Here is a 16,240-nt window from a genome sequence, read left to right as displayed (position 1 = left end):
TAGAAGTACTCATGCAAATGCTTAATATAGATATTGGTATCGGTGCAATCCTAGCGAATACCATCCCTGGTGCTGTTTTTTCATTTTTAACTTTTTCATTAAACTTCAACTTCAAATTTGATCTGTTATCAAGAAGGGCCGTAGAAGTTCTGCCTGCTGCTGTTCATCCTTGATCCCAGAATCTGCCATCATCCATATTAGTGAGGTTGACCATATGCAGTAAAGGGGACAGTTTGGCTTCTTAAAGGCTAAGTTCACCTTTATAAAAAAAAAAAAAAAAAAAATAATAATAAAGGCACATGTTGTTTTTGCTGAAAAAAAATCAAAAGCATTGTACCCACAAACAGTGGATAATGGTTGTAATGCCAGGTGGGGTACTTTGGCAGTGGGAGGGTTGCTTTGCAATGTGTTACACATTACAGGTGTAGCTTGTAACAAGTTGCTAGAAGTGGAGTTAGTTTTTAAGCTCCCTTCCACACCTGAGTTATTTCCTGAAGTGACCATGCTCAACATAAAGGTTCCCATTATTTTCAACAGTGCCTTTTCAAAACTGAGTATTGTGCTGTCTTGTGAAAAAGTACATTCATTTATTTTTTTCTAGCAGAGTTACTTGTTTTTGGCCCCATAGACTTCGGCTGGAGCTCCTAAAAAAATTTCCACATTGTATTTCTCGAGTTTTTAGCAAAACCTGGTCCCTACCTACTAGCAAACTAAGATATGTGAAGAATATGGATGATTGTGGAGTGTTCATGCTCAACATGGACACCCGCAAGAATCTCTACAACCCCAGTGATGCCCATTGCAAGAACAGATATGGCTCTAGTGCTCCAACTGCACAAAACGCCACACAGTAAAAACAGGAAGCAGACACCAGGATGATGATCAGATAAGATGTCACAGATTATATTGTTTTTCACTGCACAAAAAAACATCACCTGAAGCATTGGAAACACATGAAGAAAAGATGAAGACTTCTGTAAGACAGCGATATTCGGCAATGTGTTGCGGAATCCTATTATACTTCTGATGCTGTACCTACAGCCTGATTGCTGTAAGGGACACTTGAATTAATTGCATTAATCAAATAGTATATGGTCCTCCTTCAGGACTTGTCACATGTGCTCTTCTACAATTCTGTACTGCACAACTGAGAAACTCCTTTTTGCATAGTAGCAAAATCACTTCTGTGTTGATTGTTTCCCCACTTGCAGCATCTAACAGCTGTAGAGCCGGTTCACACAGGGGCGACTTGTCAGGCGACCTAGCCGCCTGACAAGTCGCCTCCCGTTCTGTACAATGGAACCGTTCTAATCGGAGCGACGCAAGTCGCTCCGACTTAGAAGAAAGGTTCCTGTACTACTTTGGGGGCGACTTGCATAGACTTCTATACAGAAGTCGTCTTGCAAGTCGCCGCGGCAGTCGTGTGCAGGTCGCCTCGGTGAGGCGACCTGCAAGTCGTGCCGCTTCTAATGTGAACCGGCGCGTAGGAGTTTTGTAGACCACATTGCGTCCTTATTTGAATGCATCATATTTACATATTGCCTGACCTTGCCTGCACTGTAAATGTAAAGTGTTGTGTGCTTTAGTGGAGGTTGTAGCTGTCCTATCTCCAACTCTTATTATCATGGGCATTTAAAGTTATACTAAAGTCTTATTTTTTTTGGGGGGGGGGTTAAAAATAACAAACATGTTCTACTTACTTACCCTGTGCAGTGGTTTTGCACTGAGCAGCCCAGATCCTCCTTTTCTCAGGTCCTTCGCTGATGCTTCTCGCCCCTCCGTCCTGCTGAGTTTCTCCTCAGCAAGCAGCTTGCTGTGGGGGGAGCCGAGCTGCTGCTCTGTGTGTCCATTCAGACACGAAGGCGGTAATCTTTCTCGCTCACTCTTGCTTTTTCTCTCTCCCCACTTTGACAGTAACGGGAGCCAATGATGCCCGCTGCTGTCTCAGCCAATGAGTAGGGAGAGTCCCCAGGCAGCTGAGTCTTTCGTGCACCATCGCTGAATCGAGATGGGGTTTAGGTAAGTATTAAGGGAGATGATGGGGGCTGCTGCACACAGGTTTTTTATCCTAAAGCATAGACTGAATTAGGGTAATTACCTTCTGCCTTTAGAAATACTTTGTTTTACTTGTAGGCCTGATTTTACATTGTGTACTTACAATAAAGTGTTACTAAACCCACAACAGTATAATCAACCTGTATATGCAGTAAGGCCCCTTTCACACTGGGGCGGTGGGGGCGTCGGCGGTACAACAGCGCTATTTTTAGCGCTGCTGTACCGTTGTTCTTGCAGCGGTATTCGGCCGCTAGCGGTTCGGTTTTAACCCCCGCTGGTGGCCGAAAAAGGGTTAAATCCGCTCGTACAGCGCGGCTATAGCCGCGGTATTACCGCGGTATAGCCGCGCTGTCCCATTGATTTCAATGGGCAGGAGCGGTGAATACACCGCTCCTTCCCCGCTCCAAAGAAGCGGCTCGCAGGACTTTTTTTTTTTTTACCGTCCTGCGAGCGCACCGCTTCAGCCCTCGGGCTTTCACACTGAACAAACAGCGGAGGCTGTTTAGGGGCGGTTTTCAGGCGGTATTTTTAGCGCAATACCGCCTGAAAACCGATCCAGTGTGAAAGGGGCCTAAAGCATGCTTGCTATACTCATTGTGGAACCTATGGGGGTTAATCCTCTGCATTGTGTAAAAAGCTGTTTCCTCCTGTCTTCTCTGTTCCACCCTTTCTTCCACTGTCCCCAAACCAGTACATGGGGTACAGTGCATTGGGGACAAGCTGCACATGCTCAGTTTGGTGCGTATTACTAAAGACTGTATTTTTTTTTTTTCTTCGGAGAGTGCATATGGTCAGCACAGGGCCAATCAGCACTGTCGAGACAGTCAGGGGTCCTGCAGCCTCATAGGACAGTCAGAGTAGAATGAAAACTAGACTGTCACAAGACTGCTCGAACTGCTGATAAAAAAAAATGTATTTAGCCATTTATTTGTTACTAAAACTATTGCATTTCCATGTTCTGTGTAGAGTACTGTGGGAGACCAGATATAGTGCATGCAGGATCCTGGGTTTAGTAACACTTTTTAAGAAAGTATAAATGATCCACATTCAGATGTAATATGCTATGATGTATGAGCTCTAATTCCACGTTTGTGCAGATAGCCTTGTACAGGATTTTTATGGTAAGATGTTATTTTTAATAAGCTTTTCAAATTATTTCTTTAGGTCTGGCCTTTTTCTTGGGATTCTGCCAAGGAAATGCAGCATCTTCAAACTGTTTCTGACTTGCTTATTACTGGGATTTTTATCTATGCTCTGGTTACAATTCAGCTGCACAGGAGATGTCAAGAAGCACGAAGAGAGATCTCCAAAGCAGCCCTGTCCACCAGTTCCCAGGACTATAAGTGAGGATCCCTCATGGGGTCCACACCGTCTTGCCTTACTTATTCCTTTTAGGGAACGTTTTGAGGAACTCCTAAGCTTTGTACCCCACATGCACCAGTACCTGTCTGAGAAGAAAATCCGCCACCATATATTTATAATAAATCAAGTGGATCATTATAGGTTTGTATATTTTCAATTGCAGTAAAGTTTGAGGATACCCAACTATGTTCGTTATGTGTTCCCATGCACATAGCATACCTAGAATATTTTACAAAAAATTCTTACCTTTCTATGTTTGTATGAAGCAGGCCTTGGGCAGATTGCAAGCTTCCCTTAACAATTTGAAATGAGAGGAAACTCAGTCTGCCCCATTGACAAAGGAGGATACACTGAGTTTCCCCTCATTAACATATACATATCGTACGAGAGATCTTTGTCCATTTGGACAATTTCAGACTAAAGCTGTGTACGAATGATCAGATTATTGTACAATCGCTTCGAATGTGGTATTTTTTGTACGATATTCTGATCACAGTGTTCAAATCTTGTTTGCAACTGACAGTGAGCTCTGCACAGACAGGGTTAACTATGGTAAACATGATCTCCTCAGTCCCCTCTGATATCAGCTTTTGATAGAAAAAAAACAAAAAATGTAAGCGGAAAATCCTTCTTTTTTTTTTTTTTTTTTCCTTTTATTAAGTTATACAGGCTAGGGCATCATTCGATTGCAAAAAAGGTGAAATTAGTTTGCGTACTCTGAGTTCTATGGGCAAAATTGAGGTTCACATAAAAGAATTACATTTGTAAATCACATTGTTATAATAGCTGTACCCTGGTTGGGGAAAAATAAGATTTCTAGGTTAGTTTATAGTATATTTCATGTTTGTAATAAAAAATGATACTTCTTGAAATGTTAGCAAATACCTAATTAATCATATGTTAAAGCAGAATTCCAGGTATGGCTATTTTTACATAGGTACATTGATCCGGCTTAGACCAATGCATGTGCCATACCTGGCTGATAGCTGTAGTAGGCACTTCTGCTACCGTGATTATCGCTAGCTTTCCAATCCCATGCTGAGTGGCTGCCCTGCTCCTTAATGAACACAGGAGGCTGCTCGCTTGGGTGCCACTATGAGAACATTTTGCATTCTCTCAATGAATGTAAAGTGTTCTCTGATAGTGGAGATTGTGATGTCACTACCCCGCAGCTCCACTCTGTGCAATCAGGAATAGCGCCTGCAAACCACCCCTAAACAGCCTCCACTGTTTGTTCAGTGTGAAAGCCCTCGGGCTTTCACACTGAAGCGGTGCGCTGGCAGGAGAAGAAAAAAATCTCCTGTCAGCCCCATCTTTGGAGCGGTGAAGGAGCGGTGTATTCACCGCTCCTAAACCGCTCCTGCCCATTGAAATCAATCGGACAGCGCGGCTATACCGCGGCTATAGCCGCGCTATACGAGGGGTTTTAACCCTTTTTCGGCCGCCAGCGGGGGGTTAAAACCGCACCGCTAGCGGCCGAATACCTCGGTAAAACAGCGCTAAAAATAGCGCTGTTTTACCGCCACCGCCCCAGTGTGAAAGGGGCCTAAGAAAATTTACAAGGTGCACTCTGGATAGAATAAGGAAGGTTTTTATTGCCGTCTGTGTTGACATTGTGGATATTTATCCTCTTTGTCATGGTGACTACTATCAGAATGTGAGTACTTATTCCAAAGTTGTCACCAGAACAGTAGGTGAGGGTAAATCTTCCAATGAAGTCAGCAGTTCTGGTGACAGCTGTCTAAGAAGGGAAGTTCCCTAACTCTGTAGAGATTTCCTCTCACTATCTGTTGTGTTTCTGGAACAGGAAGTAAATAAATCTTTACCAGTGGTGAACCGACAGGGGTTTTAATCATTCCCATCTCTATTCAAAACTAAAATATAAAAGGTTTTGGATATACAGCACATGCACTTTTAAACACCTGTTAAATATGTAATTCAACTGAAACCCTTTTGTGTGAAGAAAAAAAAAAAAACCTACAAGGATGAACTTTTTTTGCTTGGTAGACTATGATAGGTTTCTTGTTAACGGTTTTACCATTTGTGAAAAAGGCAAATGGAAGAAAGTGATCTCATGCTACCAAACAGATAAAAAAAAAAAATCACCTTTTTATGAATTTGTGGCAAGGATGAAATAAATTCTTTTGCAGTCTCATTGCCAGTAGGCACAGCCATTGAAGAAAAGGCCCTAAATAGGTGTCAGCTGTAATTTGTCATCCTCTGCCCGGCTGCTGGGATTTCTCCAGCCTTGTTATTAGACTGTGCATGCATTCATCTCTGAATTCGACTCGTATCAGTTCCTAAAAAAAAAAAAAAAAAAAAAAAAAAAAAAAATTAAAGTAACACAAAAAATAAAACAACCTCAAACAACAGGTATGGGTAACATACAAGTCTTAAAGAGTGCCCTGTAACCCTCAAAATCCCAGGGTCTCTAATCTGCAGGCTTCAACATTTCCTGATACTGTCTGAATTGCCCACTCAATCGGTTTATAATAGGCCTGTCATTGTGATAGTCTTACTGGCCTGTGGGAAGGTGCTGGGGCCCCCAGCCTTTAACACTATTGGGTAACCTGGAAGTGTGCAGAATAGGTTGCTTCCTTAGCTGTCCGCAGGTACTTTGGGAGAGATTTATTAAAGCTGGAGAGAGCAAAATCTTGTGCAGCTCTGCATAGAAACCAATCGGCTTCCAGGGTTTTTGCCAAAGTTTAATTGAACAAGCTAAAGTTAAAAGCTGATTGGCTATCAGACACAACTGCACCAGATTCTGAGTGCTCCAGTTTTAGTAAATCTCCCCCTTTGTGTTTTAAGATCTAAAATTTTAGTCGGTTTACATTTTTTTTTTTTTACGTGTTTTTTTCGCATTGATTAAAAAAAAACCTTTGCAGTCTGTCACATTTAGAAGAATACAGAAAAGTAAAACCTGTGTCTGTAATATTCAACATGTTTTGCCATACTGATGCTCTATTTAGCTTGTCAGTCAGCATAACCTAGTGGAGAGTTGGGCACAGCAAATGTCAGGGTGTCCTAACTGCACGTTAGCTATTCCTACACTATTTCTTAAGGAAAAAAGGTAAATTTAAATTTGGAATGCCTGTTGGTTTTTAAGAACTGTTCCTGCTTTTCCATTAGACTGGAGTTTTTTATTACCTAATGCCAGAGTTTTGCTTTAATAGATCATATTGTGTACGGACAGAAACTATGTGATACAATTCATAGATTCACTAGTAAAATGTAGGAGCAAGGCATTTTTTCCAAGAGTGTAACAGGCAGGTCATACAAATTTTATCCAATCACAAAAGCCTTCATACCTCCTTCTCCCTTTTTTTTTTTTTTTTTTTTTTTTTTTAATTTCTTCCTTCACGGCAGAGAAAAATTCCATCGCTAAGAAATTTTTTTTTTTTGCAAAACTGGTAATGTACTTTTTATGTGCCTAAAAACTGGTTTTACAACTACACGGAACTACATACGTTGATTATCAACACAGGCGGGATTATATTTTACCTATAAAAGTATACCAAATTTGTCACTGGGCACCAAAAAAGGAACACTAATGAAAGAAAGTAAACCGTGAGAAGGATTGTACTTGGAGAAACAAATCTTCAAACTCTATAACAGGACATTAAACTTCACACATTACAATTAAAGCCTTAGGCAGATTTAAAAGACGTGAATTAGTAATGTTTTTTCTAAATACAACTAATGTAAGTACCTTTACCTGAACTTGACTCGATTTGTGGTCTCCTGTACAGCAGCTCTGTGAGCTATTCGTGTTAACTGGTTACACATGTGCTTACAAGGACCATGGAGAGCCTGTCACAATCCCGTTATGAGAATTGGATGCGGAAAACCCAGATCCAATTTGCAATAGTGTGAACCCAGCCATTGTGGATAGAGTAAGGGAGGGTTCTAACCCCTGTGAGTTGTTTTTCCCATCTTTGTCCCCTAAGAGAGATTTCCCTTCACTTCCTGCTCCATAGCCAAAACAGGAATTGAGAAGAAATCCCTCCAAAGTGAGGGAATCCCAGGGTGTCACCAGGGTCACCATAACTAGCGTCCCCATTGGAAGAGAGTAAATTGTATTTCTGAATGTTATTTCTTCCTGGAGAGATTACATTCTGGATAATATAGAACACTAATTTTTTATTTTTTTTTATATTAATATATTTTAATCCTACAATATGGTCATTAAAAACCCTGAAATTTACTGGAAGTAAACTATGAATCCATTACATTGCTTCCAAAACATCACAAACTGTATGGATCACATTACAAAATCCCAACTGGCTTTGCGATGGCTTTCTATAGGGTCCGTTTGCTAGCATTGAAATAATTGCTTGCTGTGTTTCTGATTAGTAAGTAACTATATTGGATAATAGAGACAATTGGTGTTGCTATGCACTACTCGGATTTAAAATTTAAAGCTGAATTACTGGCAGATATAGAAAGCACTATTTAATCACGTAATATAGGATTTAAAAAGGTTTTTTTTTTTTCCATGGAATTAGCATAAGTACCCGGCTATACCTAGATGGCCACCCTCTCTGCAAACTATGATAAAACAGTGTTTTTTTTTTTTTTGAATAGACAACTTTTTATGTCACCTAAATTTTACTTCTCTGTGCCTTACAGTTGAATGTTTTATTACATTTCAGGTTTAACAGGGCTTCTCTGATAAATGTGGGCTTCTTAGAGAGTGGAAATGAAACAGACTACATTGCTATGCATGATGTTGACCTGCTACCTCTTAACCCAGAACTGGATTATGGGTTTCCAGAAAAGGGACCTTTCCATGTGGCTTCCCCAGAACTTCACCCCCTGTACCATTACAAGACCTATGTTGGAGGGATCCTCCTCCTCACCAAACAGCATTATGAATTGGTGAGTATGCTTTACTTTCTCATTCTTAACCATTTGTCCTCCGGTAGAGTTACATTTCTTCATGACCAGGCTATTTTTCATACGACACTGCATTACTTTAAAGCAAAAGTGGAACTTCCACTTATCTGTCTCCTCGATCAAGGGGATAATATGGCGCACAATTGAGGTAGCCGAGTACATATAACTAAAAATGGTGGGGGGAAGGGGGTGGGTTGGGGGTTCCTGAGAGGGGGAACTTGGTGGTGATAGTTAATGTTTCACAACAAGTTCAGGTATTAGTCCATGTAAGGATAAAATTATGCTGAATAAATGGAAGGCAGCCAGTCTATAAAAGCTAGAAGAAGCTCTGGAACAATAAGAAAAGAAAGAAGGACCTCCTAAGTGCAGCATGTATGTTAAAAATATTTATTACAATAGATAAAAACACTCACATTTGAGTTGCTAAAAACCAGCATGTAAAGTAGTTTCATCCGCGTGCTCTCGGGGGATGTGGGTGTCACGGGCCAGTGGGGGGGGTTCCTGGGATGTGAGTCCTGTGACCTGGGTCCTGGTAGCTGTTCCGGTGGTGCTGAGGGTCCTCAGAGCCTCCGGGCAGCCAGGATATCGGTCACGGATCCTCCGTGGAGCGCCGTGCTGACCTGCGTCTTCACTTCCGGGAGCGGGGTGAGGCGGGCGGTGCCTCGCGTTCGGAGCATGCGTGCTCCTTCATCAGGCTATGCTCTTGGAGTCTTGAAGTCAGCAGCTACAGTATGTGTAGCTGCTGACTTCTAATTTTTTGAGGGGAAGGCTGAACTCCACTTTAACTGACAGTTGCACAGTTGTGCGACACTGTACCCAAATAACATTTTTGGTCCTTTTTTATTTTTTTCCCCCACAAATAGAGCTTTCTTTTGGTGGTATTTGATCACCTTTGCGGTTTTTATTTCTTGCGCTATAAACAAAAAAAAGAGAAAGTAAAAAAACAATATTTTTTTACTTTCTGGTTTAACCACTTCAGCCTCGGAAGGATTTACCCCCTTCCTGACCAGAGCATTTTTTGCGATTCAGCACTGCGTCGCTTTAGCTGACAATTGCGTGGTCCTGCGACATTTGTACCCAAACAAAATTGACTTCCATTTTTTCCCCACAAATAGAGCTTTATTTTGGTGGCATTTGATCACCTCTGCGTTTTTTATTTTTTGCGCTATAAACAAAAAAATGCGACAATTTTGAAAAAAAAAAAGCAATATTTTTTTACTTTTTGCTATAATAAATATCCCCCAAAAATATATAAAAGAAATGTTTTTTTCCTCAGTTAGGCTGATATGTATTCTTCATATTTTTGGTAAAAAAAAGTGTATATTGATTGGTTTGCGCAAAAGTTATAGCATCTACAAAATAGGGGATAGATTTATGGCATTTTATTATTATTATTATTATTATTATTATTATTATTATTATTATATTTACTAGTAATGGGGTGATCTGCGATATATTTTTTTTTTTTTTATCGGGACTGCGAACATTATGGCGGACACGTCGGACACTTTTGACGCTATTTTGGGACCATTGTCATTTATACAGCGATCAGTGCTATAAATAGCCACTGATTACTGTATAAATGACACTGGCACGGAAGGGGTTAAACACTAGTGGACGATCAAGGGGTTAAGTGTGTCCTAAGGAGTGATTCTAACTGGGGGGGCGGGGGGGGGGGGGGGGGGGGGGGGGGGATGGGCTACCACTGACATGACAGCGATCACTGCTCCTTGATGACAGGGAGCAGTAGATCTCTGTCATGTCACTAGGCAGAACAGCAAAATGCCTTGCTTACATAGGCATCTCCCGTTCTGCCTCTCCGTCTCAGGATCGCGGGTTGCCAGCGAACATAGTTCACAGGACCCGCGGGCACGCTCCCGCAGCGTTCGCTCGCCCGCAAGGCGGCAAACCTAAAGGAACTTACAGGTACGCCCATTTGCCTGTACGAGCCATTCTTCTGACGTATATATGTGTGTGCGGCGGTCGGCAAGTGGTTAAAACATACCCAAAAAAATGTTTAAAAAAAAGTTCTTCTATCAACTTTAGGCCCAATATGTATTCTGCTACATACTTTTGTTAAAAAAAATGCCATTAAGCATATATTGTTTGGTTTGCGCAAAAGTTATAACGTCTACAAAACCTAATAAGATGGATTTTTTTTTTTTTAACTAGTAATGGAGGCAATTGGCGACTTATAGCGAGACTGCGATATTGCAGTGGACAAATCGGACACCTGACACATTTTATACTTTTTGGGGACCAGTGACACCAATACAGTGATCAGTGCTAAAAAAAATATGCACACTAGTTCTGGTTACAATTCCCCCCCCCTTAGTCCATCCAAAATGAAAACTAATGTTTGGCCTTAGTTCTCCTTTAATATTGTTTGTTTATATAAGTGATTAATAGGACTTCTGCTTAAAGTGTTATTAAACGCACAACAGTAAAATCAGTCTGTATATGCAGTAAAGCATACTTGTTATACTCACTGTGGAGCTTAAGGTCTTAATCCTCTGTATCGTGTAAAAAGGCTGTTTGATCCTGTCTTCTCTGATCCTCCCCTTCAACAGTCCCCCAATCCATCTCCTGATAATACAGAGCCTTTGGGGACACCCTGCACAGTTTGGCGTGTATTGATAGTTTTTGTTCTTTTTTTTTTTTTTTTTTTTTTTTTTTTTTTTTTTTTTTCCTTTTTTGGGGGGGCGGTGCATGTGATTCACACAGGGTCAATCGGCACTGTCCAGACAGAGGATCAGGGGTCATGCAGCCTAGGACAGTCAGAGGAGAATGAAATCTCCTCCTACAAGCTTTAACCAGTGCTTGATTGGACATTGAAAGAAGTCACAAGACTGCTATATACTGCTGATGAGAAAAGGTATTTAGCAGTTTATATTTACTAAAGTAATTGCATTTCCTTGTTCTGTGTACTGTGGGAGACCAGGTATGCAGGGTCCTGGGTTTGGTAACACTTTAACCTCCCTGGCGGTATTCCCGAGTGTGGCTCGGGGTTAAATTTCAGTACCATTAGCGGTAACCCCCGAGCCACACTCGGAATTGCATTGCAAAATCCTGGTACAGCGTACTTACCTTGTCACCAGGATCCTGCAATGTCCCCCCGCTGTGTCCTATGTCGGATCATCCGCCCGATTCTCTGTGTGATGGGCTAGTAATTTGAGCAATAGTGAATAGTGGGGAAATTCTCTTCCTCTTCCTCTTCCTCTTCCTCTTCCTCTTTCTCCTCTCCCCCCCTACAATATAAAACGCCAAATTTCTATGCAAAACATTGTACCGCTTTGAGATTCAAAAATCTGACATAATCATACCACCAGGGAGGTTAAGGTTGACGGTGATGGACAGGTAATGTAATAGTAACATTTTCAGGGTGAAACATTTGGGTTGATTTAGTACAGTTACAAAGACTGCCCACTTTGCAAAGTAAATGTTCGCTGAGCTTAGTAAATTAAGATGAGGCTGTGTTCACTTGTAGGACACAAATCCTGTGTGTGTTTTTGTTTTTTTTTTGTTTTTTTTTTTCCCCTCACACATGACTAGTTATTATAACTGAATACAGGTCTACCTCATTTTTAAACATACGTTTAACTGCTTCCAGGCCGCCTACCGCACATTTACTGCGGCAGTGCGACCCGGCTGCACGAAACAACTTACCTGTATGTTGTTTCCGCCTCGGGGTCTGGGACCCGCCGATCGTTCGCTGGAGAGGCAGAACTCCTTTCTGTCATAGAGGAAGAGAGATTTTGTGTTCCTGCTAATCAGGAACACAGATGTATCTCTTCCTCCAGTCAGTCCATCCTCCACTCTGAAATCACTCCCTAGGAGCGTACTTAAGCCATTAATTGCCCCTGGTGTTAACCCCTTCCCTGCCAGTGTCATTTATACAGTGACAGTGCATTTTTTTAGCACTGATCACTGTATTAGTGTTACTGGTCCCCAAAAAGTGTCACTTGGCGTCCAATTTTGTCCGCCAAAATATCGCAGTCCCGCTAATAATCGCTGATCACCATCATTACTAGTAATAAAAATGCCATAAATCTGTCCCATAGTTTGTAGACGCAATAACTTTTGTGCAAACCAATCAATATACACTTATTGGGATTTTTTTTTACCAAAGACATATAGAAGAATACATATTGGCCTAAATTGATGAAGAAATTTAGATTTTTTTTTTTTTTTGTAATTATTGTGTGTTTTATAGCAAAAAGTAAAAAATATTTTTTTTTTTTCAAAATTATCGGTTCTTTCTTTGATAGTGCAAAAAATAAAAAACCCCAGAGGTGATCAAATGCCACCAAAAAGCTCAATTTGTGGAAGAAAAAAAACATAAATTTTGTTTGGGTACAGCGTCGCACGACATCGCAATTGTCAGTTAAAGCAACACAGTGCCGTATCTCAAAAAATGGCCTGGTCATTATGGAGGCGACAGATAGTTAATCCTTCTATTTGTCAGTATATTACGAGTGCATATGGTGTAGTCTGGATTTGAGACTGAGGGTGTAAGAGAAACCAGGAAAAAACGAAAGGATGTAGGGGTCAATAAATGTAAAACAGTGATAACAATTACCATGCAATTCATAAAAGCCATTTACTGTATTTTCTCAATTCCCATCACCACAAGAAAGATACATGTGGGGATTGAAGAGATTCAAGTTGTAGCAAATCTTATATAGTGAAAACCATATTTGAGCTACTGTGTGTTGCCCCTTTTAACCATTGCCCATAGTACTGTTTTCAGAACAATCAGCTGACAATGACTTAGTTGGGAAAATGTTTGTTCAGCATGTAAAGCGTGGCATAATTGTAGGTACTGCTATAAACAAGCCCTAGGAAGGTTCAATTCGTCTTCCAGTTGTTAAAAACGACTTGAGTGCATTTTGGCAAGGACCTGGTGAAGAAAAGTTATACCTCTGGACAACCACTGATCAAGAACCCCAAGCTTGCCAAGCTCCTGAAGAGACTTGTGGTGTATAGCTATAATAATCTTAATTTTTTATTTATTTATTTTTTTTTGATTTTGCTTAATCATGTCCAAAATATTTTATTTTAGCATCATGGTAGGTAAGGTTTTAAATTCCAATAGGGAATTGGATTCCAGCAGGAATACCACCAATTTCTGACTCACAATACATTCCATAAGGACATGAGTGGGATTGACAACAGTCTTGTCTGTAAGGCCCACAAGAAGCTGACCTGCGCAGCCAGGTAATATAGACGTATATTGGGGAGTGCAAGGCCTCCCATATTCAAGGGCCTTTGTAATATTTGCCGTATATATTTGTAATATTAATCAGGGGTAATAGGTTTATAGAGCAATAATCTGAGAGATTATCTAAACAATTCCACTACCTCCAGTAATGTTGCTTCTGCAGGAAGAGGTGCCATAAGTGTGTTGAGGCAAGAATGTGTAATTATCACAATTTATCTCTAGGCCCGAAAATGAGCCAAACTTCCATATCAAGGTAATGAATTTGAGAGAGATTAAGTTGCATCATGGATAAAAAATAAGGTATTGTCAGTGTAAAGAACAATTTTCTCCTCCAAGCAACCCCTTCTAAAACCACCTATAACAGGTGATCCTCTTACTGCAATAGCGAGTAGCTCCATCGCCACGGCAAACTGGAGGGGTGCCCTTCTGGTGCCCCAAGAAGGGTAAAAGATAAGGACAGCTCTGCTCGTTCATACTAATTTGTGAGGTTTAGCCAACAGAAGTTTTATCCAAGATGGAAATTTTGACCCAACACCAAATCTGCACAGGACTTCCCATAATAAAGGCCACTCAATGCTGTTGAAGGCCTTGGCTGTGTCTAGTGACTATATGGCCCTGTTGCTGCTGGCTGGTGCTGAATGTCGATGAAAGAAGATCTGCCCAATATAAAGCCTGACTGGTCAGGGTGCACCAACTTGGGCATATATTGTGTGGGGCAATTGGCCAAGACCTTCACCGGCAGTTTAGTGTCAGCATTTATTAAGGATATAGGCTTGTAGGCGTCCTGGCTTGGTAGAATCCTAACCCGGTTTGGGTTATAGAAAAACATTGGCACTGTACGTGAATAGGGGAAAGAAGGCCTAACTCAAGTGAACAGTCTCTATGCCTTTTAGTAAATTAACCTTATGTCTACTTGGAGACACAATGCTTAAATCCAGAAAGAAAACAATGCTTTGATAATGAGAATAGTAGGAAAATAATTGCAACTGGAAATTATTTATCTCAGAGAAAAGGGTCACATAAGTAGGTATGGGAGTCTTCATTTTCTGCTCTCGTTATAAATTGTATGTTTCTTTTTTTGTTATAAAACCCCAATGATTCATCCCTAGTAAATAGCAAATAGGGTGTGAAGGTGGTTATCAAATAGATATAATTCAGTAAAACCATTATCCAAATAATTCTAAAAATTCACTAAACTCTTCCACTGACCTTTCACCAGATTATTTTACAATATCATTTTAGTAATTACCACCGTTGTCCAGTGAGATGCACACATTACTTTAGATCTATATGTGCACTAATATCCAGATTAAAGTGGAGTTCCACCCAAAAATGGAACTTCCGCTTCTCTGGTCCGTCCGTCTCCCAACCCCCCCCCCCCCCTGGTGTCACATTTTGGCACCTTGGAGGGGGGAGCATATACCTGTCTAATACAGGTATTTTGCTCCCACTTCCGGGCATAGATACCTGAGCCACCCGCAGGTATCTACACTTCCCGGCGCCTTCTATGCCCCCCCCCCCCCCCCCGCTGTCTTCTGGTAGACACTCAGGTCCCAGGAGACAGCAGGGACCAGTGGAATCACACAGCGCGAGTTGCGCATGCGAAGTAGGGAACCAGGAAGTGAAGCCCCAAGGCTTCACTTCCTGATTCCCTTACCGAAGATGGTGGTGGCAGCACCGCCAGATCGGCTTCGGGTGCTGATGTCGCGGGCGCCCTGGGAAAGATAAGTGTCCTTATTTTAAAAGTCAGAATCTGCAGTATTTGTAGCTGCTCACTTTTACAAAAAAAAATAATTCGGCGGAACTCCGCTTTAGTATACAAAAAGCTCACTATGACAGCAAATATCTGATGTAGCCAAAAATTCTTACTGTGTTCCCATGAGTCTTTTGCAAAAAGAAATGAAAGGCAGCCTCCTGGTCTGAGCATGTACAGTGAATATAAAATGTCTGCACACCCCTGTTAAAATGTAAGGTTTCTGTGATGTAAAAAAAAAATGAGACAAAGATAAATAATTTCAAATTTTTTGCCACCTTTTTAGTATGACCTATGAACTGTACAACTCCATTAAAAACTGAAATCCTTGTGGGGGGGTGGATAAAAATAATGTGGTTGCTTAACCTCCCTGGCGGTATGATTATTTTATATTTTTGCGTCTCAAAGCGGTACAATTGTTTTGCATAGAAATTTGGCGTTTTATATTGTAGGTCTGTAATTCTTAGCAATAACGCACTTATATCTGTCCACCAAGAGTCTAGTAGATATCCCGGGTATGATGAAGTTTGAAACACAAAATCATAAATTATAATTTAATAAATAAATATAAATAATTAAAAAGAATAATAATATAATAATAAAATTTCCCCACGATTCACTATCGCTAAATTCTGCAAGTGTTCTAATTTATTATCGCTGTTTTCTAGCTGGTCTAAAGCCACTTTTGACATAAAGGGACACTTTTTGGTTGCTATGGACAATCTCAAGTTTCCAGGCAGAAAGAACAGTATATATATTATAAAACTGCATGCAGGGCATGGGCCAAAGCAACGGGGACAAAGGGGAAGTGAAATGATTTAATACAGTACTGTAATCTGTAAGATTACAGTACTGTAAGTGTTATGATTTTAAGTTTTTGAATTTGCCGTCAGGCTCCGCCCCCGTGCGTCTCGACGCTCGCAGGGAACAGAGCCTGGCACAGAGAGGCTTCG

At 40.9% G+C, this 16,240-nt stretch overlaps 1 protein-coding gene across 3 annotated transcripts in view; it reads left to right on the top strand.

The window, feature by feature from the left end:
- Positions 1-16,240, top strand: part of B4GALT7 (beta-1,4-galactosyltransferase 7) — a 42,520-nt gene that overhangs the window by 10,685 nt on the left and 15,595 nt on the right. For all 3 annotated transcript variants that reach the window (XM_073620445.1, XM_073620446.1, XM_073620444.1), the window contains exons 2-3: positions 3,220-3,558; positions 8,070-8,295. In XM_073620445.1, the coding sequence (XP_073476546.1) occupies positions 3,220-3,558; positions 8,070-8,295 (565 nt within the window). The remainder of the gene's footprint in view (positions 1-3,219; positions 3,559-8,069; positions 8,296-16,240) is intronic.

Source organism: Aquarana catesbeiana, linkage group LG03, assembly GCF_042186555.1.
Source record: "Aquarana catesbeiana isolate 2022-GZ linkage group LG03, ASM4218655v1, whole genome shotgun sequence".
Classification (NCBI taxonomy): domain Eukaryota; kingdom Metazoa; phylum Chordata; class Amphibia; order Anura; family Ranidae; genus Aquarana; species Aquarana catesbeiana.
Note: the sequence above shows the minus strand (reverse complement) of the source record. Positions and strands in the feature narration are given on the sequence as shown.